The sequence below is a fragment of the Penicillium citrinum genome (assembly GCF_028827155.1).
Source record: "Penicillium citrinum strain IBT 23319 chromosome Unknown utg000001l:1.0-4955037.0:1.0-4956770.0, whole genome shotgun sequence".
Lineage (NCBI taxonomy): Eukaryota > Fungi > Ascomycota > Eurotiomycetes > Eurotiales > Aspergillaceae > Penicillium > Penicillium citrinum.
The window spans coordinates 4,506,175-4,530,748 of NW_026622686.1; the positions used below are offsets into that span (position 1 = coordinate 4,506,175).

At 46.9% G+C, this 24,574-nt stretch overlaps 13 protein-coding genes across 13 annotated transcripts; 7 read left to right on the forward strand and 6 right to left on the reverse strand.

Moving 5' to 3' along the window:
* Positions 1-1,414: 1,414 nt before the first annotated feature.
* On the forward strand, positions 1,415-3,718 carry N7469_001706 (uncharacterized protein; the record flags this gene model as incomplete). The annotated part of the gene is made up of 1 exon (XM_056640626.1): positions 1,415-3,718. The coding sequence occupies one exon, from the start codon at positions 1,415-1,417 to the stop codon at positions 3,716-3,718; it is 2,304 nt and encodes a 767-aa protein (XP_056506383.1).
* Positions 3,719-4,086: 368 nt separating this feature from the next.
* On the reverse strand, positions 4,087-6,139 carry N7469_001707 (uncharacterized protein; the record flags this gene model as incomplete). The annotated part of the gene is made up of 2 exons (XM_056640627.1): positions 4,087-4,177; positions 4,239-6,139. The coding sequence occupies 2 exons, from the start codon at positions 6,137-6,139 to the stop codon at positions 4,087-4,089; spliced, it is 1,992 nt and encodes a 663-aa protein (XP_056506384.1).
* Positions 6,140-6,359: 220 nt separating this feature from the next.
* On the forward strand, positions 6,360-8,705 carry N7469_001708 (putative pentafunctional AROM polypeptide; the record flags this gene model as incomplete). The annotated part of the gene is made up of 2 exons (XM_056640628.1): positions 6,360-8,444; positions 8,499-8,705. The coding sequence occupies 2 exons, from the start codon at positions 6,360-6,362 to the stop codon at positions 8,703-8,705; spliced, it is 2,292 nt and encodes a 763-aa protein (XP_056506385.1).
* Positions 8,706-9,197: 492 nt separating this feature from the next.
* On the forward strand, positions 9,198-10,217 carry N7469_001709 (sugar phosphate isomerase/epimerase family protein; the record flags this gene model as incomplete). Its single annotated transcript, XM_056640629.1, has 1 exon — positions 9,198-10,217. The coding sequence occupies one exon, from the start codon at positions 9,198-9,200 to the stop codon at positions 10,215-10,217; it is 1,020 nt and encodes a 339-aa protein (XP_056506386.1).
* Positions 10,218-10,328: 111 nt separating this feature from the next.
* N7469_001710 (putative pathogenesis associated protein Pep2) lies at positions 10,329-11,093 on the reverse strand (the record flags this gene model as incomplete). The annotated part of the gene is made up of 2 exons (XM_056640630.1): positions 10,329-10,902; positions 10,966-11,093. The coding sequence occupies 2 exons, from the start codon at positions 11,091-11,093 to the stop codon at positions 10,329-10,331; spliced, it is 702 nt and encodes a 233-aa protein (XP_056506387.1).
* Positions 11,094-11,458: 365 nt separating this feature from the next.
* N7469_001711 (shikimate dehydrogenase family protein) lies at positions 11,459-12,385 on the reverse strand (the record flags this gene model as incomplete). The annotated part of the gene is made up of 1 exon (XM_056640631.1): positions 11,459-12,385. One exon carries the CDS (start codon positions 12,383-12,385, stop codon positions 11,459-11,461), a length of 927 nt encoding a protein of 308 aa, XP_056506388.1.
* A 320-nt stretch (positions 12,386-12,705) lies between these two features.
* Positions 12,706-13,569, forward strand: N7469_001712 (shikimate dehydrogenase family protein; the record flags this gene model as incomplete). The annotated part of the gene is made up of 1 exon (XM_056640632.1): positions 12,706-13,569. One exon carries the CDS (start codon positions 12,706-12,708, stop codon positions 13,567-13,569), a length of 864 nt encoding a protein of 287 aa, XP_056506389.1.
* A 366-nt stretch (positions 13,570-13,935) lies between these two features.
* On the reverse strand, positions 13,936-15,291 carry dph1 (2-(3-amino-3-carboxypropyl)histidine synthase; the record flags this gene model as incomplete). Its single annotated transcript, XM_056640633.1, has 1 exon — positions 13,936-15,291. One exon carries the CDS (start codon positions 15,289-15,291, stop codon positions 13,936-13,938), a length of 1,356 nt encoding a protein of 451 aa, XP_056506390.1.
* A 243-nt stretch (positions 15,292-15,534) lies between these two features.
* On the forward strand, positions 15,535-16,692 carry N7469_001714 (hydroxymethylglutaryl-CoA lyase; the record flags this gene model as incomplete). The annotated part of the gene is made up of 2 exons (XM_056640634.1): positions 15,535-15,786; positions 15,880-16,692. The coding sequence occupies 2 exons, from the start codon at positions 15,535-15,537 to the stop codon at positions 16,690-16,692; spliced, it is 1,065 nt and encodes a 354-aa protein (XP_056506391.1).
* Positions 16,693-17,005: 313 nt separating this feature from the next.
* N7469_001715 (uncharacterized protein) lies at positions 17,006-17,404 on the reverse strand (the record flags this gene model as incomplete). Its single annotated transcript, XM_056640635.1, has 1 exon — positions 17,006-17,404. The coding sequence occupies one exon, from the start codon at positions 17,402-17,404 to the stop codon at positions 17,006-17,008; it is 399 nt and encodes a 132-aa protein (XP_056506392.1).
* Positions 17,405-17,714: 310 nt separating this feature from the next.
* On the forward strand, positions 17,715-19,276 carry N7469_001716 (acetylornithine transaminase; the record flags this gene model as incomplete). Its single annotated transcript, XM_056640636.1, has 3 exons — positions 17,715-17,831; positions 17,902-18,141; positions 18,212-19,276. 3 exons carry the CDS (start codon positions 17,715-17,717, stop codon positions 19,274-19,276), a joined length of 1,422 nt encoding a protein of 473 aa, XP_056506393.1.
* Positions 19,277-20,577: 1,301 nt separating this feature from the next.
* N7469_001717 (uncharacterized protein) lies at positions 20,578-21,079 on the reverse strand (the record flags this gene model as incomplete). Its single annotated transcript, XM_056640637.1, is given in 3 exon segments — positions 20,578-20,631; positions 20,648-20,908; positions 20,945-21,079. 3 exon segments carry the CDS (start codon positions 21,077-21,079, stop codon positions 20,578-20,580), a joined length of 450 nt encoding a protein of 149 aa, XP_056506394.1.
* A 1,894-nt stretch (positions 21,080-22,973) lies between these two features.
* N7469_001718 (battenin family protein) lies at positions 22,974-24,501 on the forward strand (the record flags this gene model as incomplete). Its single annotated transcript, XM_056640638.1, has 3 exons — positions 22,974-23,115; positions 23,182-23,923; positions 23,994-24,501. The coding sequence occupies 3 exons, from the start codon at positions 22,974-22,976 to the stop codon at positions 24,499-24,501; spliced, it is 1,392 nt and encodes a 463-aa protein (XP_056506395.1).
* Positions 24,502-24,574: the final 73 nt, after the last annotated feature.

Sequence of the window (24,574 nt, forward strand, 5' to 3'; positions counted from 1 at the left end):
GATCTTTGAGATCCTGTAGCCAGAGAAAGGAGCTAGGATCGACTAAATAGAACGCAGTAGGAGGTGAAAGATTTCAATGAATATAGTAAGGACACTGCGAAATAGCGCGCTATTCGTGGAGGAGAAGCATGTCAGCCATGTACATCATGGGTGTGTGTCTCCCCTGTATACTTCGCGGGAGCGGCACGGGAGAAGTAGTGTATATTCCGTTTTGGATACCAAATACCCAAACGTTAAAAACAGGAAGGGGGAATCAAGCAGAACCATACCAAAATGGAGAGAGAATGCGAGGGTAATATAAGCACAGATCGAGGGAATTCAGATAGAAGGGCTGAAAGCTAAGAGCTTAAAGGGGGGGGAGGGGAAGAGGGAAAGAAAGGAAAGAAAAAAGAGGTTGAGAAGAGACGATCGTAGCCCACCGACTATGTTGTTAGTCGCCGGGATCGTGGAGAGGCGGCGATTATCCACCCGAAAGCTGTCACGGTATTACGAGATTTCAGGGGGAGAAAAGAAAGCATCGAAGAAGATGAGCTACGGAGTATAGAAGAGTGGAGAAGGCTGAAAGGAAGAGATTAAGGCGATTATTAGGGTGATTAAGAGTGTTTAATGCTGGGTGCTGGGAGTGCTGGGAAGCGCTGATGCTGCACTCAGGGGTTGCTCTCCACTTGGATTGAAAAGGGGTTGTCCCCTGGTCAACTTGTCATCACCACGTCCAGAAATGTTGGTGTGAAGTAAAGTATAAAGCTCGTTGAAAAGGGTTGAGATTGGAAGTGTGTATAGTTGAGGTTGAAGTATACTCGATTGTATAGACTGCATCGTATACCTAGTCTGTACTGGCTATACTGTGGTATGCTGTACTTGTATGGAGTACAGTAACTAACTACGTACTACATAATTAACTACTTCTCCTATGTACAGCATGTGGTGGCTGCAGCACACTAAGATAGTAATGTGACAATACGTGACAATACCATCCCAGGAATGTGCTCACGTGACAGTTTCTTGTCAGGAAGGAGCGACTCTCTCTCTCCATTCCCTCCCAACTTGGCAGGAACCCCCCCAGTTGGCCCTTCCAGTTTCATCAGGCAATCACGACCCTCCCATCGACGTTCCTTCCCTCGCTATTCCCTTCGCTTCTCACATTTCTTATTTTCCTCTTCTCCTCAATATCATCATCTCCTCCTTCTATCCTCCTCTTCTTCACCCTCATTTGTCCGCGCATATTGCGACAATCTTGCATCCTTAGCCCCCTTCCCAGGCACCCGAAACCCACCGAAAATCTTCGCGCGACCGAACACGTCCACCCTCCACGTCTCTAACTCCACGCGCGCCTCCAACCACCACCACCCCTCCCACCGTGGCCCCCATTCCCAAATCACTCCCCGCCAGTGGCCGATTAGGCGGGCAATGGGGGATGCCTCCTCTATCGGCGTATACTCCATTTGAGTCCCTACTCTTTTTCCAGTCCCTCGCTGCCTCCAATGTGCGCCCCGCAAGTTTCGCCTCGATCTCAGCCCTGCTGAACAATAATCAGCATGTGCGCCAGCAAGTCGCATTCAGTGCGGATCGTTTGAGCCCTGAGGCTTTGGAAGATTTATATGCGACTTTGTTGCGCGATGGAATTGATCGAGAAAATGGGCCCAATGGAAAGCCAACGGACTCCTCGCCGTCCAGTAACCCTAAGAAACGCAAGATCTCAAGTCCGCGACCGGAGAATCTTTCTAATACTGCGACACATGCTGTCCTTGTCCCGGAGCTCGTCGCCCACTTATATGCGAGGTTCAAGGAATTAGTCACCAAGGAAATCAGGGAAGACGAGAAACGGTATACCCAGATCAAGGATGAGATTGACCGTCTCGAGAAAGAAGATGACAAGTCGACGAATATAGAGACTGCGCCTCTTAATAGCGATGAATTACCGCCTCAATCGATGGATCTTGATGTGAAGCAGGAGACGACCCAGCAAGAAAAATCCTTGAAGCAAGCAGTGCCTCAAACTTCACAGACAGCTGGATCACAAGGTGATGGAGAAATAGCGGGACAAACGAAGCCAGGTCCTATCCAGCCCAGCGCAAATGCGACAAATGCGATGATGGAAGAGCAGTACGCGCAAGACAAAATGGTTGCGCCAGCTCGACCAACTGGTCCATCGCAACCTCCAGTTCCTCCACTGGCACCTCGAACTCAACATCCAGTACCTGGTACCCCGACAGCGCCACCGCCTACAGCTGTTCCTCACCCATCCCAAATTGCTCCACGACCGAATATCGCTACGCCTTTGAGCAAGCCGGGCGTCGAATCCACTCCCACGCAGTCGAGTTTCCAGCAATGGCAACTTGAACCTCCTCCTCAGTCTCCTTACTCCGCTGTTTCTCCTACTGCTACTTCCCAGGTCGGCTCTGCGAGCGCCAAGCAGCCTCAGCCTTCTTCTCAGGCTCCATCCCGGAAGCCGTCCAAGGCGTCCATTTCCTCCAATGTACCCAGTACTCCGGGCCCAGCACAGTCAGAAATTCAGACCCCCGTGCCGATCGGCCATCCGCGACTTTCACAGACGCCGAATGTAGTGATCCCTCCATATAACGACAAGGGAGGGTCTCGTCCACGGCTCTCTATTGACACACCGGGCTCGTCTACTCCATGGAAACGGACGCCACGGTTAAGTATTCCACACTCCCCAACTTCCCCGGCTCGACCACGACCGGAAGACGTAAGTCCGATAAGCGAAAGGGGATCTTCTCCAGAGGCATTGGATTTTTCGCGTCCCCGAGAAAGAAAAACAAGAAGGAGCCAGGCCGTTACTGGGGACAAATCTACCCCTACCATCAAAACCGAGCGAACATCTACCACTCGAAGAGGCCGCGCGATCAGCTCAGCATCTACTCAAAGCCGTGGACGTTCTGTGACCTCGCGTGAGCGATCTCCTGCTGCGGAGACGGGGCGCGACTCACGTGCTGAACGTCGGAGTGGTGTTGGGGCCAGTTTTGATGAGTCGACTCCGAAACAAAGATCCAAGCGTAAGCGCGGCGTCAGTGAATCATTCGAGGAGCCCAAGGTCGACACATCCCGATATGTTGTGTGCACGCGAGGCTTCCATCGAACGGCGGCTCCTATTTTGAATGATGTTACTACGCATAAGCTAGCTTCCATTTTCGCCAAACCGCTTGGAGAGCGCGATGCGCCTGGATACCATGATCTTATTTACCGACCCCAAGACCTCAAAACCATCAAGTCAGCCGTCCACCAGGGTAGCAAAGCTGTTGCTGCTGCCACTGAAGCCGTTAGCACGCCGGCGGGTGATAGCGAGTCCCCGGCACCTGTGTCCGGAACGCCAACTAAAAATAATGTTCTCATGCTACAGAAGAGCGAGGACCTAGTACCTCCGAAGGGAATTGTTAATTCTGCCCAATTGGAGAAGGAGTTTGTACGGATGTTCGCCAATGCAATTATGTATAATCCTGTTCCAGAGCGAGGCTTTGGCCCTGGATTCCCAATGATCTCTGATCGAGGCTCTCGTGAGAGCACACAGTCCAGCGATGGGGAGGAAGGTGGCATCATCCAGGATTCAAAGGACATGTTTAAGGATGTCGAGCAAGCTGTTACGCGGTGGCGGGCAGCTGAACGGACAGCAGATGAATTGGCATACAAGAACGTACTGTCATTGAGACGCGGTAGTGTCAGTGATTTCAATACAGATAGTGCGGATGATGGTAAAGGGTAATATGAAGGAATTGGTTCTTGGGAATTGAGAACCCTGTACACTATGAACTGTTTAACTAGGAACTTGAATGAATGAATATGAAAGCTGTAGACTTGTCTACTGCCTACAAGAACATCTCAACGCTAAATTATAGTAAAATGAATGCCGGATATAGAAGACACCATAATACCAGCCGGGCTCATTTTGATAAATGCTATGGGAACTTCGGCTGTGGACTTAACCGATGGGTATAGATAGCTATATGCATTCAGTATCAACTATCATATGCAGCACTAAGAAGTGATCTTGGGGTATATCGATGTTGAAGGGATATCAGTATACTAAGTACATACTACCGGTGATATAAGAGCAAATACTCAGTGGGCTGCTTAGCTTGGAGGTTGTTGCAATTGTGCCAGGAAATCCGTATCCAAATCCCCGTTGTAGAATCCCAGATTATGCGCGAATGCAGGCTCTTGTCTTGGAAATATTAGTACCTCATCATGAAATGCTCCCTTTTAAAGTTACCACGAGGACATACCGAGTGACTGGGAAATTAGTAACCATTTCCTCGAAAAGTGCGTCGTACATTTCTGCATCTCCTGTTTCGGAAAGAGATTCTAATGCGGGGAATTCGGTTGATGGGATGGTTGGAAGATTCATGACTGCTTGTTGTTCGGTGTGAGGTTGAGTGATAGGTAAAACTGATTGATTTGGCATTTCTGTCATGGTAGACGTTGAAAATGAGTTGCCCAAAGACCTTGATTCTTGATCTTGTTCCAGGGGAGGCAGTCGAGTATGGGACTTCCACTCGTCACAACCGACCGGTTTGAGGGGGTGTGAATAGCTGGATATTCGCTGTTGAAGAGCCTCTGAATCAGGGAGATTCCCAAGTGCCAGACCGTTTCGACATTGAAGCGCAAAGCAGATGGAAAGTGGTGACGAGCCTGTCGCACCGGCTATATTGCGATAATGGTCAAGTATGTCGATAGTATCGATCATGGCTTGGGTACATGAATCATTCAGTAATGTGGTAGATGAGACCGGCTCGAACCTACGGCAAAAGGAGATTGTCGTAAAAGCTGATAAGAGGTGAAGATTCAAAAGAGGAGGAGAGGTATTCATTCGTCGGTCGTATGGATGACTTCGTGAGATAGCATTTTGTTTTGTTCGTAGGTCATTATATAAAATTTCCGCATTGTTTGTGTCGACGCCTTGATACATAATTCTGGACAGTTGTTGCATGAGCTGATTCATATGGTTGAATGTGCTTAGTGCTCGCAAGGGCGTTGATGCTATTGCTCGCTTGTCACCAGTATGAGGTATCCATACATCCCATTCTTCTATATCATCTTCTTCAATTGAGTGACAGCTCAATTGCTCCTCCTGGGAAAGACAGGGAGTCCGATCTAAAAGGGCTGATAACACATTGTCCAGAATGACACAGCCGTTGAGAGTGTGGTTGAACCGGGCTGTCCTCGCCGGCAGAGGTAGAACTGCTAACATTCTCGCGGCTTTCCCTATTAACGTCCATGCTTGGTGAATATTTCCCAAAGCGATGTGCATTAGTACAAGGATCAAGAGGGCCTGTATGTATCTGAGGTCTAGAGAGTCCCAATTGGTCAATGTTCGGTGTTCGATGGCAAGCTGGAGAGAACAGATGTTGGGCATCCCGGGTTGAGTGGTGCCTTGCATGGCAGATGTATATGCGATGAGAGACCATAGAACCATTCGAGAGGAGAGATTCTCGTCGCCATGGCCGTTGATATTGTCATTGCTAGTCCCCAAATGCATGGTTCGTAAAACTGAGCGACGCTCGAGAATCGGGAACCAGCAGTGCGTATAGGTGAAGTAAAAATCAACGAGACCGGGAGTGTTATCTGGAGGCTTGATATCAATGATAAAGCTTGATTGGGGTGCAATGTATTGCGGGCCTTCCTCTTGAATAGTCTCAAGTTTATTGGGTTGGTTTGCATTCGAAAATTTCGTATCATGATGATCAGCCGTATCATCGTCGTGCTCCATCGACTCCGCCGGCTCCCATTCTGCATCATCCAAGATAGTATCATCTTCCGACCCAGGTTCAAGCGATTTCGAAACATCCTTATACGGCTTTGATTGCCGCCATGTCGATACAGATTGTTTCGCAAGTTTGCTAGTCAAGAAATTGCCCTGGCTGCGCGAGTTTCGGAGCGCATCACGCAATGTACTCTCACTATTTGGAGAATTCCGTATGATCAGACCTAATGCGATCTCCAGGCTACGTACATAGCCAGATGGAAGCCCTCGTCGGCCCCCGCCAGTCTCATAAGTGCAGGTCCGATTAGCCTGATTGCAGATGGAGCATACGGGCTGTTCTCCATCACACTTAGATTTCCGTCGACGACATTGATCACAAGCGCGGTAAATACGTCGCCGTTTGAGCGGACTTGGACTCGACATTCCGATTCATTTCAAGTGGGAATTATCCAAACGTATTTCCGATTGTCATGATGTTCTCCAGTCTAAAGTGGCAAGGGGTCAGGTGATCGGGGTTGGCTTTAGCCGCTCGCTGCTTTCGACGGCGATGCGATGGCAAAACTCGTTCAAAACAGAGAAGAGACAGTGCACGTTGTTTTGGAGAGTTACAATTACATCTGAGTGTCCTCATTGGTATCTTGATATGAGCACCATTTCTGACTCGACAAGTTCGGGGAAGCCTGTCAATATTCAATTAGGGCTGGTGGATGACGCTCTGGGCTTCCAACGGCAGTATGATCCACATGCTACATTGTTGTTGGTTGGATTCTTCGGCGCTGGCAAAAGAACTCTAGGAATTATAGCATCTGTTGCTTTACGACGACGCTTTATTGATTTCGATTCATATTTCAAAGAGAAGACTCATTCATCACCGCAAGAGGTCATTGCTCGCCACGGCCTGGCCCAATATCGTGAGATCGAACTTAGGATATCGCGGGAGCTACTAGACAATAATGGGACGAATTGTGTCATTGTTGGACTGGGAGGATTCGCAAGTCGTTCGCAGCGAGCCTTGCTCATGGAATTTGCTCAACAGCATCCCGTTATTTATGTGAGGAGAGACGAGCAAGACCTGAGACACTTCGTGACAACCAGCGCCGAGAAATTTGACCGGATATTTGAGCTTGGAAACGAGTTCTTCGAGGCTTGTTCCAACTTTGACTTCTTCAATCTCACTCAAGGACAACAGCCTGATCAACAATCAATACCTCAATACCTCAAGCTCAAAGAAACGGAGCGCTTGTTTGTGACATTTCTCCGTCATATCTTTGGATCATTCGTTTCTCAGACTTTCTCATCGGATCCGTTCTCTGCATCACATACCTTTGCCCTAGAGGTTTTTCTACCATGGCTTGAAGGAAGTTGCCCGGATTTGGAACTGCTGGAAGGAGGTGCTGATGTGATCACCCTGGTGGTGAGACCTGAAGATGCAAATCCTCCTACCACCCTTTCATCTAGGCTCTCTCGACATTTAGCAACTCTGCGAAAACATTCACGTGTTGCAATAATTATTGATCTGGAAGCACTTTATCCCGGTCCACACGGCCTCGGGGTATACAGCCAATTATTGGATACAGTTCTTCGCCTTGCCCCAGACGCTCTTATAATACCACTTCAGTGTGATAAAAAGATTGCTCAGAGGCTTCATGAATCTAAGGGGCATACTAAAATTATTTCCGGTATCCATGATATCCTTCCAGTGGGCTCACGTCATTCATCTATTACCCCGGCAGCTCTATGCGACAAAACGCGGCCGTTCCAGCTAGATGCAATTCGCGTTACTGGGGAAGTCCAGTTTCCAAATGACAATCTCTCTTGCATTTCATTCCTTCAGCAGGTTACAGCTCAGCAAGATATACCTGTCATTGCATACAATACCGGACTTCCTGGTCGGGCCTCGATTTGCCTCAACCCAACTCTTTCTCCTGTGATACTTCCGGGTGCACAAAACAACAATGGCTTAACGATACGCGAAGCCCAACTGGCATTAACGAACCTTTTTCTTTTAGAAAAGAAGAAATTCACGATATTCGGCCAGAGCGTCAAATACAGTCTCTCGCCGGAAATGCATCATGCAGCATATAGGTACAGTGGGCTTCCACATACCTATGATACTATGCAAGCCGACGAAATCTCAGCCGTGCAAGAAATACTTGATGATAGGGATCGCGGAGGGGTGACTATTTCCCTCCCGTTTAAGTCTGCCATTCTGCCATTTGTCGATGAGATTACACCAGATGCAGAAGATATGCAAGCCGTCAACACTGTGACCATAGAGCACAGATGTCAACCGGATGGTTCACGGGCCATTGTGAAAAGAGGATATAATACAGATCACATAGGAATCAGGGATTGCATTGACAAGCATCTTTCCCCGGCCAATGCTGTCAGAGATGGAACCACTGCTTTGGTCATTGGAGCAGGAGGAATGGCTCGTGCAGCGATTTATGCATGTTACGAACTTGGTGTCCAGCGAATATACATTTATAATCGTACCATCGAAAACGCGAAGAACCTCGCGAACTATTGGAATGACTGGGCCAAGTCCAAGGCAGTCAAGTTGCAAGTTGATATTCTTCGTTCGGAGGACAATTGGCCTTCCGGACTGCGACTACCTACTATCGTTGTGCCTTGTATTCCTCCCTTTCAAATCGGCAGTGAAAATCCCGTGGTGTTTAAAATTCCAGAAAGTTGGTTGGAAAGTCGAACAGGAGGAGTTTTTGTCGAGGTGAGTTTTTTTTTTTTTACCTGGTAATGCTCAAGCATGCACTGACTTTACTAGGTTGCATATGGCCCGTTCAAAACACAACTAATGGAGCAGATGCTTCCGCGTGCATCGAAGGGTTGGGTTGTTGTTAGTGGATTATTGGTTTTGGTTGAGCAAGGTATTGCTCAATATGAGATATTCACGAAGAGACCTGCGCCTGTTCATGTAATGCGGCGTGTCATTCGGGAGCAATCCATTAAGTATGGGTTTGTACATCAATGATTATCTCTATAGAAGAAGATCTATATCAGCATACCTCCTATTGAAAGGTTCAGAAGTACAGATAATTCGATTGAAGACTTTTTTAATTGTATGTTACATGACTAGGTTTATCAATCTGTAGCTATAAACTTGGAAGTCACAATATAATGTAATGTCCACATTGGTACGGGATAACCACCACGATTTCTTGAAAAGACCCAAATTGTGAATTAAGCGATTGATCATCAGAGGACATTGATTTGGACTATACAAGAGCTAGAATTGCTTAGTTTATTTCTCACTCCAAGTCTTCATCCATTCAACCTATAGTATCTTGTACGGCTGAGATATTCGCCGAAAAACAAGCTTAGGCAAATGTCTTACCCTAACGGGATGGAGCTATGACGTCCAGTGATCGCAGGAATATAATTTAATAACACTTCACTTCATTCATGAAACACGTCGCAACCTCTCATTCCCATTCCTGCAAAAAGCCACATCAAGCTACACAAGATGAATTATAAACCCGCTATAATGAGTGCGTCCCTTGGACGTGCTTGGCTGCATTGTCTCAACTATAAAATTGAACAAGCTGCGAAAGCGGGGTTTAAAGGCATCGAAATATTCTATGAAGACTTAGACTATGCTGCTCGCCAGATCTCAGGAGATGATTCACCAACGTCAGACCACATCCTGAAAGCTGCAGAAAATATCCATTCTATCTGTCAAGCCCAAGATCTGGAAATCATCGGGTTACAACCATTCCTGTTCTATGATGGCCTCAAGGACAGAGATCAGCATGAACGCTTGATCGAGAAAATGAAGCTTTGGCTGAAAATCGCCAAGACGCTGGGGACGAATACTATTCAAATTCCCGCGAACTTTCTCCCAGCAGACCAACTTACAGGCGATCGAGATGTGATTGCTGCCGACCTGCGCAAAGTCGCAGATATGGGTGCGGCTGCGGATCCTCCGGTTCGCTTCGCCTACGAGAATCTTTGCTGGAGTACTTATATCGATACTTGGGAGAAACTTTGGGATATAGTCAAGCGTGTCGATCGACCTAATTTTGGAATGTGTCTCGACACTTTCAACATTGCTGGACGAGAATGGGCAGATCCCGCTTCGCCGACGGGTAAGGCGATGAACGCAGATGAAGATTTCAAACGATCATTGGAAAAACTTGTCAATGAGGTTGACGTCTCGAAAGTGTTTTACATTCAAGTTGTTGATGCAGAACGCATGGAATCGCCACTAATTCCCGGTCATCCATTCCATGTGGATGGTCAACCGGCCCGGATGAGCTGGTCGCGAAACGCAAGAACTTTTATGTATGAGGAAGATCGAGGCGCCTATCTTCCTGCTGAGGATGTAGCAAAAGCGATCATCAGCGGTCTGGGATACACTGGCTATGTGTCTATGGAGCTATTTTCGAGGACTATGAACGAGGAGGGGCAGCATGTTCCTGATCAACATGCTGCAAGAGGTATTTTGGCATGGCAGAAACTCCAAAAGAGACTTAATTTGAATTAGAATAGGAGTTATGCAAATGGAAATGATTTAAATTGTTCTCGTATGTCAAGAAATTCAAGTTGTATCTCTCACACTACAGTAAGAATGAATCTTCTAAATATCGAATGAGATCTATACATCAATCTGCTTTCCATCCAGCCAATCCTTGGCCAACCGATACAAAAGATCATGTTTCTCCCCGTTGACAGACCCCGCATGACGTCTATGGCCAGGCATATCTTTCAACACGGTAACTCCCATAGTGAGCTCCTGGCAATAGGCTAGACACTTGTATCCCTCGGGATAAGAATTGAGCTTGTCATTGTTGATATTCGGAATCTGAGTCGGGTTAACTGGGATCAATTTATCCTTCTCGTACCAATGGCGGACAAATCGAGCACCCCAATTCCCGTCTATCTTCTCGAAGAAGAAACAGAATCGACAATCCGCTTCCGCATCCACTTCACAGCCATCGATGATGAATCGCTGTGTGATGGTTGCCTTCATTTTAGTAACCGCACGCGTGGCATCTGCGGTGATATCACTCGTCACTCCATGACAACGGTGCATAATGAATGCACCCTTGTCCATTCCGGCTTTTGAAGCAGACATGAAATCCTTGTAGTGGACCCGGCCGGACCAGGTAGTGTACACATGTGCATCTGGGTGGAAGATGGATTCGAAGTTCTCCCATTCACAAGAATCCCTGCGGGGTAAAAAAAAAAAGTTAGTGAGAAGACTCAATCCCCATGGTAAAATTCATACATACCGGTAACAAGGCCACCCTTCAGCAAGTTCACGTAGCTTAGCTCGTTCCCGGACAAGATTATCTGGGCCATTGTTCCGGATGGCATTTTGGGGCCAAGTGCCCTCGGGCAAAGAGTGCAAATCGACCATTTTGATATGATCTTTTCAGTGGATCAGTCCAGTCTCTCCTTTGGATGGAAGTAGTGCTATATATGAACTACTAGCACTTTGGCTGTCCGATTGAAATCATTCGTCGGCAAAATTCATTACCGACGGGTCACCCCGCATCAAAGCAACGCCAGACGAATGGTGAGTCAGTTTATTCCGTGGAGTAAACCCATTCATTTAGTTATTTTGCAACACTTGCATTTTGGTGGATGTATTGTATACATAGGCCTTGAACTAGGATCCTTGGCGAGACAATGGATCCAGAGAATAATTGGCTACTTGGAATATGCTGTAGGGTAGTCCCATATCACGTAAGTAGATTAGATACTACATGGACTCTATCTAAATCAAAAATTGATTCCCGTACTCTCCTCTGCCGCCTTGAGTAATACATCCCACGCACCCTCACGGTCCAACTTCTGAACAAGAGCCTCTCCAGCCCACAATTTCCATTGTTCTTCAATTTGATATCCAATGACATGAGTACCCTCCACACAAGGCCATCCTAGCTGTTCCGCTAACTTGATCATGCGGGTTCTTCTTGGTTTAAAACACATATCCAACAACACACCCTTCTGAGCCCTTGACAGAAAGTGTTTCATGATAGAAGCTACTTCAAGTTCACTTTCTGTCTTTGGCTCAATATCCGGAACAGTGCCAACAATGTAATAGGGACTCGAAAGGCCCTCTGCCTGATCGACCGTTTTGACGTGAATAATTTTCGGAGGATGCGGGAGCTTTGTCGAATCGTGAATCAGACTCTCTACTTCTTGGGCGTCCCGATTCAAAACATATATTGTTGACGAATGGAGATGCTCGTTGAGAGCGTACACAGCTGCACGACTGGCTCCGCCAGCACCAATGATCAAAGCCGGTGCGGGGGAAAGTTGCGTAGGTCGAGTTTTCTCGTCTCCTTTTTCTGTCAAGCAGCCCTTCACACCTCTCCAGTCGGTATTGGTACCGCAAAGCTTCCTGGTTCCATCGTCAAGTAGTTTGTAGTATACATTATTACAGGCCCCTATTATGGAAACCAGCTGGTCGCGCTCATCGAGATGTTCCATGATCGACCCTTTATATGGCATTGTGACGACAAGGCCGGCAGTTGAAGAGTCTCGGGCCAAATTCACCAATTCTTCTGTGGTTGGACATTCAGTGGCGTGGAATTTCCATGGTAGGCCGAGTGATTTGGCGATATAGTTGTGCATGTTTGGGGCAATTGAGTGTGAGACCCCAATGCCCACCAGATGAAGACTCATTTCAAGGTGTTGAGACATATTGTTGTAAGAATCGACAAAAGTGGGATTGAATTACTCGTTCATGGATTCCAAATTCAGGAAATCATGCCTTTTTTATTATGAGTAGATTTAGGAGATTTGGGAACGGCTAAATGATATCCTACCATTCTCCTCAATATTACCTGGTCAACCATGGAACAAGGTTAAGAACATATCCGTCTGGGCCGTCGCCCATTTCAATCAAGTTACAATTATAAAGGAAAGATTTCCGAGTTTGAAGCAGTTTAGGTATAAAGAAAAGAAAAAAAAAAATTCCCCCCGTCGAAGTTGAGTTGGGTCACGATTTGATCATTATGGCAATGTCCTCCAACGACAGCATGTCAAAATGCTTCCACATATTCGGCAGTGGAATTTCATTCAGCATTTCACCAGTGATTCATAATGCTGGTTTCTGGCATTACAATCTACCGTACACATATGATATTCGCGAGTCCGAAAGCATCGACGACGTGGTGGAATTGATTCATGACAAACAACTCGGCGGAGCCAGTGTGACAATGCCGCATAAACTACACGTCCACAAGTTCTGTACCGAACAGACCGAAACTGCCCAATTGATTGGAGCAATTAATACGCTGGTTATCAAAAATACTAGTGAAGGCCGGAGGGTTCTTGGAGATAATACCGATTGGTCTGGACTATACTCCATCATCACCGACTACTCCAAATCGAAATCTCATCCACCCACTACAGGCTTGGTTATTGGTGCTGGGGGTGCATCAAGGGCTGCATTGTACGCCATGCATAAAGCAGGTATTCAGTCCATCTATCTTGTCAATCGCACAGCATCAGTGGCAGACAAGGTGAAGGAGGACTTCAAGAGGACGTTTGATATCACCATTCTCTCCAGTCTAAGAGACTTGCCTCAAATGCCAGATGTTATTATTGGCACTGTTCCTGCAACTGCTACATCAGAGGAGCAATTTGGATCTTTATTTGGTTCCTCGGGACTTTGTATCGAGATGGCCTATAAACCTAGACAAACACCACTGTTAACAGTCGCCCAGAGACACGAGGGCTGGAAGACTGTTACTGGACTAGAAGTACTTCTAGCACAGGGATATGACCAGTTTCGTCTCTGGACTGGGCTTGAACCTCCTAAAGAAGAGATGGCAAAGGCGGTTGCTGACCATGAGCGGCAGCAAGCGAAAGGAATGCTATGAACAGACAATAAGTTTGCAGATGAGCTTGTTCCGAGTTATTGGTACACAGTCTAGTAGAATAACAAATATTTTATGAGTCTTGAAGTTTTCAAGTTTTCAAGCCCTCGTTCCTTTTCCCCCTTTTACTCTTTCAAGTCGATATTTGTCCGAGACTTGAATATTGGAGAAAACTTCTGATATCTCTGGAATTGGCATCGGCCTTGACCTTGGCCGGAGCCCGCCTTCGAGCATCTAGTTTGAAATCGAGATTGTACCGTTCTATATTGTCCATTCTTTCTAAATATCCAGACCTGCTGGGCTCTATCCCGGGTATAATTATGCATTTTAATGTCCTTTCGCCTCCAATGCTAAATGGGTCACAACCAGTCAAGCAGCACCGCGTACGGCCTGCTCAGGCTTCGTTCTGCCAAGACCTTCTTTCGCGTAGAAGTCCATCGGGTAGACTCCCTTGTTTGATTGATCCCAATTCTCACGAACACCCAACGCAATAAGCGCTTCATACGGCGTCAGCAAGGGACGTGCAAATGCGTAGCCCCAGTCGATACTTAGACGTGGGCAGGCGATTTGGACCCAGCATTCAACATCCGACATGGAAGCCAATTTTCCGGGGAAAATTTCACTTAGGAGAAGGTTAACTACCGGAATACCTCGCTCGGCAAGATGGCGCTCAATCATCGCCATTGTGTTGGGATTTCCTTGACGACCCAGTGAACCGAGAATGATGCCCCATTTCTTGGCAGATTTGGCAGTGTTTATAGCATCGCGTCGGATGGTGTGCATCTCCTGGTGATCGTAGTTTTCGCGAGTCAGAGTGCGAGAGTAAGGGTCATAGCGGTATGCAGGGATAGTCGGATTGTGAATCATAGCGGATTCGAGATGGAAACGGCCATCACCCAGATAGAGAAGAACATCAATTTCGGAGTCGGAAAGCTGAGGTGATGTACAGCCGAGAATTTCTCCCTTGGAGAGTGGCATGATTTGAGGAACAACAACCTTAAAGCCAGCACGCTCTAGGACGGGTTTTAGGCCATGGAGGGTTGCGTTAAACTGGATTGTGCCCACTGTAGCAATAGTTTGACCGGGACGGAAATTTCGCTCGAGCGTTGCAAGCAAGTGGGTGGTATCAATACTGATATCAACGAAAATATAAAGAGTTTTGATTTTGGTCACATCCACTGGTATCAAACAACTGTGCGCATAATGAACCAGTAAATCGCAGCCGAGCGCTCGGGCCGTATAATCATCAATACAGCAGGCGCCGTAGGTGACATCGCCCATGATTAGGGTTTCAATGCCCGGGCAGAATTGTGTCAAAATATCAGAGATAGTAGTCGCGAAGATCAATAGACCCTCGGGGAACTGAAGAGCCACACGTTTCGCTCCAGATGTGCGTACACGGTGGATGGTCTTGGGGATCTCGAACGAATAATTTTTCGGCAGTAACTCGATAGCGGCTTGAATTTCGGGGTCATTCAGAATCTCCGGCGGTACTTGGTTTAATGTCCTAGGATTTCGTCGTGGTGTGGCTATAATTGCTCCCATGTCAGTAAGAGCAGTATTTGACAAAGCAGACAGTACCTGCATACCTCGCTGGACAGATGTAGACTCAACATCTTGCTGAGAACCAGACTCCTTCTGGGCTTGAGCGTCTGCTGTTCGTCGACCAACAAAGCGCTTCTTTGGCTGTTTCAGGGGACCTCCCTGGTTTGTCTGATCCTCCATGGCTGGTAAATTGCAAGTTGTTGAAGTATCAAAGTGTATCAAAGTGGGATGTTCGCAAACCCCGCGGACTTTCATTTTTTGCGGTGGGGCTCGCGCTAGTCCCAATGGGGAAAGGTCTCCAACTTGATGCGGAGGCAAGAGCGACCTTCAATCATCTGCTCCTTCCTCATTCCAAAATAACCTCCTACTTCTTTTCTTTTGAAGGTAGATTTGTTCTCTTCTCTTTCCTTCAAATCCTCCACAATGGCAGCTCGTTGTCGTTTACGTTTACTTCCCGGTATTCGAGCCTCTGGTCTCGCTCGTCGCTATTCAACTGAGTCGCGGTTAGCCTCGGACCATGTTCGGATTGTCGAGGTTGGCCCTCGTGATGGTCTACAGAATGAAAAGAAGGCTATTCCAAAGGATATCAAGCTGGAATTGATTGAGAAATTGGCCAAGACGGGTGTGACCACCATCGAGGCCGGTTCATTCGTCCCTGCCAAATGGGTACCGCAGGTATATATATACTCTCATAACTAATGGACGGCTCTTGACGTAACTAGGGAGCTGTATGAGGGGAGTTCACTAACCAATGTGATTTTGATATAGATGGCCAGCACAGCTGAAATCTGCGAGCATTTACTCACATCTCCTCCGTCATCCCAAAATACAACAATAGCATATAACTACCTCGTGCCCAACATTAAAGGTCTGGAGAGCTTGGTGAAGATCATGGATAGCACCGGGGTTCCCGCCGATGCCCCCGGCTCCAAATCGAAAGCAGCTACTACGACTGAAATCTCTCTTTTTGCTGCAGCTACCGAGGCCTTCTCTAAAGCTAATACTAATTGCACGATTGCCGAGTCCCTCGAACGCATCAAGCCAATCGTCGCATTGGCTAAGACCAAAGATATTCGAGTTCGCGGCTACGTATCAGTTGCTTTGGGATGCCCTTACGAAGGCCCCGATGTGAACCCGACCAAGGTGGCAGACATTACAGCCACGCTTCTGGAAATGGGTGCGGATGAGGTCTCCGTTGCCGATACCACTGGCATGGGAACCGCACCCCGCACGATGGAGCTCCTTAAAGCACTCAAGGCTGCGGGAATCGCCAATACCGATCTTGCATTGCACTTCCACGACACATATGGCCAAGCGTTGGTAAATACCATCGTGGGACTAGAGCATGGTGTCCGGATTTTCGACAGCAGTGTCGGAGGTCTGGGTGGATGCCCTTACTCCAAGGGTGCCACGGGTAATGTCTCCACCGAGGATCTCATCCACACAGTCCACAGCTTAGGAATGCACACAGGCGTTAGCCTGGAGGAAATGTCGCGGATTGGATCATGGATCAGTGGTCAACTGGGCCGTGTGAATGATAGTCGTGCGGGGAAAGCGACATTGAGTCGACTGTCCGAGTGAAGGGGCGAAATCTTGTGTGAATACCATCCTTCCTGTTCATAACCACTCTTCAGAGCCATTTATTTCCCAATTTCACCCAGCCAAGTATTCCAATGTTGCGCTTATCAGGTTATGAAAGCTTCGTCGCAGTGGAGAGACACATAGTCCTTTGTATTGACCGGCCAGACCGGTATTATGTACATTGAAAACGGCCATTTACATAATCTCCAATAGCTTGCTCAAGTCAAGTAGAGTAAGACAAAAGGCAAAGAACCAACGCCAGCTTATATGCAAGTAATGAATATCACGAGAGAACTCGATGACTAGAAGTCAGTCACTCGTCCACCATAACTCCAATCACCACCAGAACCCCATCGCAACGGCTCATTCTTAGGCCCTCCAACTTCTCCCGTCTTGGGATTCTTCTCCCCTCGAATTCGGGCTTGACACCCCTTGGCGCATCAGGATGCAGTTCCTCGCCATCCCCATTAACCTTGATCTCGGCTTGCGGTGATTGATTGACTTGTGGTGTACTGAAGGCCCCTGTAGATCGGCGTTGAAGTTCTTCGAAGATTTCTTGTTCTTCCTTGGGTAGACGTGGAGGGGCAGGGCCACTCTTGAATCCAAAGGAAGGTCTGTCGTCGGAGTTGCGCAAGACTCGAGTAGTGGAGAGCGGACGAGCGGCGACACGGCCGGAGGAAAGGGTGAACGCGCGGCGCATGAGAGATGCCATGGTTTATTATTGAGAGGAATTAACTTTGTAGTTCTTAATCTTTAGTAAATGACCAAGTAAAGAAGAGAGAAGGAAGAAGTTAAGAGTGATTTTGTCTGCAAATGAAGAGGCGCGGCGCTTGGCTCGGAAGTGGCGCCGATCCGGCGTGACTCAAGCCGATCGTCGCCGACATCGCCTTTTTTTTCTTTTACGGCCTCGGTGACTCGACCCGATTCACTCTTCTTCTTTCTCTTTTCTCCTCCTTTTTTTTTCTTCACCTTCTATTCGGATATTCACGAATAATTTCAATTGACAAGGAATTCTCGTGATTATGTCTGCTCTCCGCATAGCCGCGCGCCGTTTGCCTCGCGCTTCGAAGCTGGTGGCTTCGGTTGAGTCCCCGCTTCAGCGACGATTTGCAGCTACCAGTGCTGCTCAGCAGGTCAAGGTAGGTCCAACCATTGCCCATTGACCAGTGACTTTCCTTTATGAGTATACTGTAATTAACCTGCAAACAGAAAGATGCCTCTGTTCCTAACCCCGACCCTACTTCCGACTCGCTCACCGTCAAGTTTATCAATGAGCGAACCCCGTTTATGGTGCCAACCTATGTTCGCCCGGCTCCCATGATGATGAAGGGACAAGGTTGCTACCTGTGGGATATGGAGAATCGTCGCTACTTGGATTTCACTGCGGGTATCGCTGTCAACTCTCTTGGTCACTGCGATCCTGAGATCGCCAAGATTGTCGCGGAGCAGGTGCGTATTTGAATATCGAGTCATAATTACTTGTATAGGTGCTGACCAAGAATTTTGTTACTCTGTCTAGGCCGAGACCCTAATCCACGCTTCTAACCTTTACCATAACCCCTGGACTGGCGCCCTCTCGCAGCTACTCATCAACCTCACTCGCGAGTCCGGTGCTATGCGCGATGCGTCTCAGGTCTTCATCTCTAACTCCGGTACCGAGGCCAACGAAGCTGCCATTAAGTTCGCACGCAAGGTCGGCCGTACTCTGGACCCCTCCGGTGACAAGCATGAGTTTGTCTCGTTCCACAACTCCTTCCACGGTCGCACTATGGGTGCTCTCTCCGCAACCCCGAACCCCAAGTACCAGACACCCTTCTCGCCAATGATCCCCGGCTTCAAGTACGGCAACTACAATGATATTGAGCAGTTGCAGGCTCTCATCACTGACAAGACCTGCGGTGTGATCGTTGAGCCTATCCAGGGCGAGGGTGGTGTTAACGTCGCTACCCCGGAGTTCCTGGTTGCTCTGCGCAAGCGCTGTGACGAGGTTGGTGCCGTCCTGATCTTCGATGAGATTCAATGCGGTTTGGCTCGTACTGGTAGCTTCTGGGCTCATGGACACCCCTCTTTGGCTCCATCCTCCGGGGAGGCTGCTCACCCCGATATCCTGACCTCGGCCAAGGCTCTTGGTAATGGTATCCCCATTGGTGCTACGATTGTCTCTAGCAAGACCGTCGGAGACCACATCAAGACTGGTGACCACGGCACTACCTTCGGTGGTAACCCCTTGGCCTGCCGTGTCGCCTATCACATTGTGGCTCGTCTTGCCGATCCTGAACTGCAGACTGCCGTCAAGGACAAGTCAGCCATCTTCACTGCTGGCTTTGACGCCTTGAAACAGAAATTCCCCGATGCGATCCAGGAGGTCCGCGGCCGCGGTCTCATCCTTGGTCTCCAACTCACACCTTCATACGGCGCTAAGGCTGCCGATATTATCACCGCTGCCCGCGAACGTGGACTATTGATCATCACTGCTGGCGACGGTTGCATTCGGTTTGTGCCTCCTTTGACCATCACTGAAGATCAGATTAAAACTGGTCTCAACATTCTGGAGCAGGCTCTGGAATCTGTTGTGGCCAAATAGATTTTTTGGGTTTAGATGCCGCCGACATGTTTGATATACCATTTTCTGTTTTTTCTTTCTTTTATAACCACGGGCTGAGCGTGTTTTATTCCCGTAAGTGATAGTATCTTGCATCTAGTTGATAGAGCAATGAGATTAAAAGCATACAATATACTGTATACACCCCCCCCCCCCTACAAGTGGAGTGCACCAGTAATGACAACAATTGATTTAGCCCTAACTTGCTATGACTCAAATTATAGAATCTCAGGTGAGATTCTATAATTTTATTGGATGACAGATGATCTGAACAATTCGATTGGCTGTACTTATCCACAATTAATCAAGCAATGAAGCAATGGAAAGATTATTCTTCTAAAACGCTTGGTGATTGCGTCTATTGAGTGCCGTATTGATATGATGATCTGTTCGATATAGGTGCAAGTGTTTCTCCTCACGCCTAGCTGATCAAAGATAAGCAAATGCCAGCGTAGTAGACGCTTCTTAAATCTTAATCCTCCACGAGATTGAGTGCAAACTTGGGAGTATAGATAGAAAGAATATTGTGATCTTGCTTGCAATAGCCAGATAATTGATGAGGCTAGTTTGAACTCGCCATTAGCAGCACATGTTCCCACTCACTGGACAGTCCATTGTTTGCTGGATGGATTTAACAATATGAAGCTTTCCAGGTCAGTGGTATCTAGCGAGAGAAGAGAATAAAAAAAAAGAAAAAGAAACAATCCATTGTTCCCATGGATGGGAATCAAGGTGAAGGTCAACAGATCCAGTAGCATATTTGTACTCCTAGAACAATCTTTTTCCTATTGCAAAACAAGCGACTATAATAGCAAGACAACCCATAGTTGGATGAGGAACTTGCTCATATAGAAATAGGATATTCAGTACAGCCCTTAAAAAAATGAACATAAGGAAAAGCCATTTTGTAACGGATCAGACACTGAAGTGTGCAATTCAGATTGTTCCATAGCTATTTCATTTTTCATTCATCTTTTCAGGTATTTTACGCCAATTTCTTATAGTCCTCCACTTGGAAAAGCCTGGTTTATAGTAGCATACCCAGGCAAGAAATTCGATGATCGATGGCTTCCCAAATGCGAATCGTCCCGGCATACAAAAGTAACTCTCTGAAAGCGCTAGAAGATATGAAGGGTTTCTTGAGGAAAGCCTTTTTCGCAAACGATCAGAAACCTCCTGTCTTTCGTCTCCCTCCAAAGAGAATCCTCGATTTTTACAACAGCAATGGCACTCTACCGTGCAATGGCCAGCCCCTGGTTTCCATTTTCCCTTGGTATTGTGATTTATATGTCGAGATTCGCAGCATCTACAATCTCTGCCACAGCATCCGCCTCTTGCTATACAATCCTGCACCAACTCTGGTCGTAAATACCAAGCCGGATTCTCTCTGATTTTGCGATAGACTTTTCGAAGCGGCTTTTCGGGAAGCAAAAGTTCGGCAGCATAGATATTTTCCTCCGCCCTCATAATCAGGGCTTTCACTTCTTCTTGTTCGTTCTGTACAGATTTCAGAGAATCAACAACATTGTTTGAATATTCACTCTCTTTTTCAAGCCGGAGAATGTCAAATTCATACTGCTGGATCCGCTGTGCGGCTTCTCGCAAAAAGATATCCTGGTCTATAAGTACCTGTAGCACATTCGCACTCACTATTAGACCCCATCCGTATTCGAAAGACCTTATATCTTCTGTGTCGTATTTTGAGGGAAGCTTAAAGTGGCCAGTATAATCCAGAGTCTGTGCCCACAAGTAGAATACTTCATCTTCAACATCGTCGTAATACATATTTCGTAATAAGTCGGCACGTAGAAATAGGGCGGAATCTTCGTACACGTTGAAGCCAAAAACAAAACAAAATAAAATAAAGATGAGCCATTTGACATTTTTTGGCAACACACAAAAATCCTTTTAGCCTTTCGGTTCTCTACGAAATCCATGGCAAGAGATAGAAAGTGCAGCTCCGATTCTACGCCAGGACCAAAGTTCAGTGAGTCAGGGTAAAGGTGATATCATATAGACTGGTCGTCTAACTTCTTGAATAAATTAAAGTAAAATAACATAAAGCATGATCCCCATATAGAAACTCTAATAACACCTGTTATTGGGCAATAGGGCTTCCTCTGGCGTGGCTGTTTCGGAAGTAGCTAGGGGCTGGATTTAGTAGTGAATCAGTTGTGCCTCTAATTTTATGGGAAAATATAAGTTTGGATATTATTGAGATGTATCGCTCTTTTCCGGTCTAAATACTATCTTTATGCAGTAAATGAGCAGTTCCTTAATTATATTTTCTCTGATTATTATCTTGTTTCGTTCGTCTCATAGTCTTCTCCATGATACTCAAACTCGTGGATAAAATTCTAGTGAAGACTCGTTCAAGATACACCTTCGGCAATCAACCCGCTTTTGCAGATCTGAACAAGATAGATGGATGAAACATATAAGAAATATCAGTCACTGTGCATCGACTTCCAAAGATAATCAGTATATATACCGAGACTGGACAATTTCAGCGCGCAAGATGTAATGGATGGATTTCTATATATTTCCACCGCCAATATTGGTTTAACGAATGTATGTATCGATAATATTCTTTAATTTTCATTCATCAAATTATTCCAAAGAGGGAAATGCAGCCGGTCTTTTCTTATGGTGGCTGGGGATTTCTCTAGTGAAAGCAAAGGTTCAATGTAAAAGTGGGCGTATCATGTGGGGTTCTATATCTTTGGAAGGGAAACACTATAAACAGGATGGACAACCAATGACACCTGAAGCATAGCCATTCAGCCACCCAAAATAAACAGATACGTACTAATATTCTATTTTTCTGGACGATCTCCATTCACGCAGAAGACCAGAGAAGTAATTCCCAGCCTGCTCTCACACAAGCCACAATGAATGGATTTCGACATGTTGCCAACACTACCATTGATTCAATGAATGCATTGGTCTACTCCATATTCGATATTCAGATCGAATGGCTCAGGATAAGATATAGTCTTACTCATGGGAAATTTTACGTAGGCATTCTGTATATCCATCTCTCCATTCCTCGCACCACCACCAACAGCAACACAACACTTCACACGTTTGTAAGTAGAATTATCTGGGTTGAAAAAAATAGCAATGACAGAGACTAAGATGTTTATTCTACAGATTACACTAACATGAACGCCACTCAGACAGAGAAGGCGACAATGCCGGATTCAACTAAACCAACTAGTTGTGTTGCCGATTTTCACCAGTAGCTACTCTGTATTCTGAATGAAATTATGTAAAATTCTATGACAGAGAATTTGAACGAGTGAATCAACTGTATACTTATCTAGATTCGCAAAATAATGAACTGAGAAATTAAGAGTTGGATTTACTGCACCGGTTGTGGCTATACTATGGAGTGCCATATTAACGCGTTGGCCCTTCTTGGCGGTGGATCAAATGACGGTGGAGTAACTGCTTCTGCTTGTTCTTTTCGACCTCCCTGAATCAGTCATGATGAACAACTAATCCCCGGCCCCCCCCTCCGAGATATGCGCAAAACCATGGGTCCCCCCAGTTTCTAGATTGATTTGATAGGCGAACTTTACCTTGGGCTTATTTCTTTTCATCTCCTTGATTTCTTGATTTCATTTCCCTCTTCGTAGACTCCGAACAATCTCCCTCACGCGACCTCATACCGGAAATGTCTCGGCCCGCATCTCTCCAAGATGCGCTACTCGCAGACAATACTTCCGGATCTTCAAGGTGGACTCGTCTGAATGAGAAGCTGAGGACGGCTTTCCACGGTGCAGATCCGCGGGTCTGTATTGCTTTCTGGCTGTTCGGTTCGTGATATATCAGCCATTCATCCGCGCGACGTTGCGAAGACACTCTGGCTAATCCAGTTACAGGCCTCATCAATAATGTCCTCTACGTGATTCTCCTATCAGCGGCACTAGATCTCGTCGGTCCAGATATCCCAAAAGGCCTCGTCCTCCTCGCAGACATCATCCCCTCCTTCACAACCAAGTTGATAGCCCCGTACTTCATTCACCTCGTGCCCTACTCCACTCGAGTCGTGGCTTTCGTCGTACTCTCCGTTGTCGGTATGCTCGTCGTCGCCATCAGTCCGAGTTATACAGATGGGGGTACAATAACGTCCAAGGTCGTGGGAATCATTCTAGCAAGTCTGTCAGCTGGTGGCGGCGAACTGAGCTTCGTCGGATTGACCCATTTCTACGGACCGTTCAGTTTAGCGGCGTGGGGGAGTGGCACAGGGGCTGCAGGTTTAATCGGGGCTGGTGCTTATGCCCTTGCAACATCCGCTATGAATATCTCTGTCCATGCGACCCTTTTTGCCTCGGCGCTTTTACCGTCTATCATGGCTATTGCCTTCTTCCTTGTTTTGCCCAGAGCGCCTTTGCAATCGCCGGATCCAGCGGGATCTTACCATTCCGTTCGACGGAGCGAGCTTCAGAATGAAGATGAAATTGTCGTAGATAGACATGAAGATGATGCTGGTGAATCGGAAGGTCTTCTTGGTGTTTCGGCTCATTCTGATACACTCAAGTCGGTTCAGATCGCCGAAAATACTACTTGGTCGGAGCGTACGCGGATGAATCTGCGTCGCCTGGGGAAACTCTTCTTTCCATTGTATGTATATCCATGTCATTACCACTGATCCAGTTCTCGTGCATGTGTTAATTGACCGCGCTTATTATAGTATGCTTCCACTTCTAGTGGTCTTTGTTTCCGAATACGTGATCAACCAAGGCGTTGCACCAACTCTGCTCTTCCCCCTATACACCACGCCATTCAACAATTTCCGAGCCTTTTATCCCGCCTATAATGCAATCTACCAAGTGGGCGTATTCATCTCTCGCTCCTCGACCCCATTCTTCCGTGTCCACCATCTTTACCTCCCCGCATTACTACAGATGGTTAACTTGGCTATCCTGACAACCCATTCTCTTTTCAATTATATCCCCAGTGTCTGGATCATTTTTGCCATTATCTTCTGGGAGGGATTACTGGGTGGATTGGTGTACGTCAATACCTTTGCCGAGATTGCAGACCGTGTACCCGAAGAAGAACGTGAGTTCTCACTTGGAGCGACGACTGTGAGTGATTCTGCGGGAATTTGTATTGCTGGGTTCTTGAGTATGCCTTGGGAAATGTTGCTATGTAGATATCAGATGATACATGGGCGAGAGTACTGTCGGCAGGTCTGACGGTTTCTCATGCTTTAGCGTTTAAAGATAGGTACCTTTGCTACGATAGTCCACTTAGCGATTGAATACATGA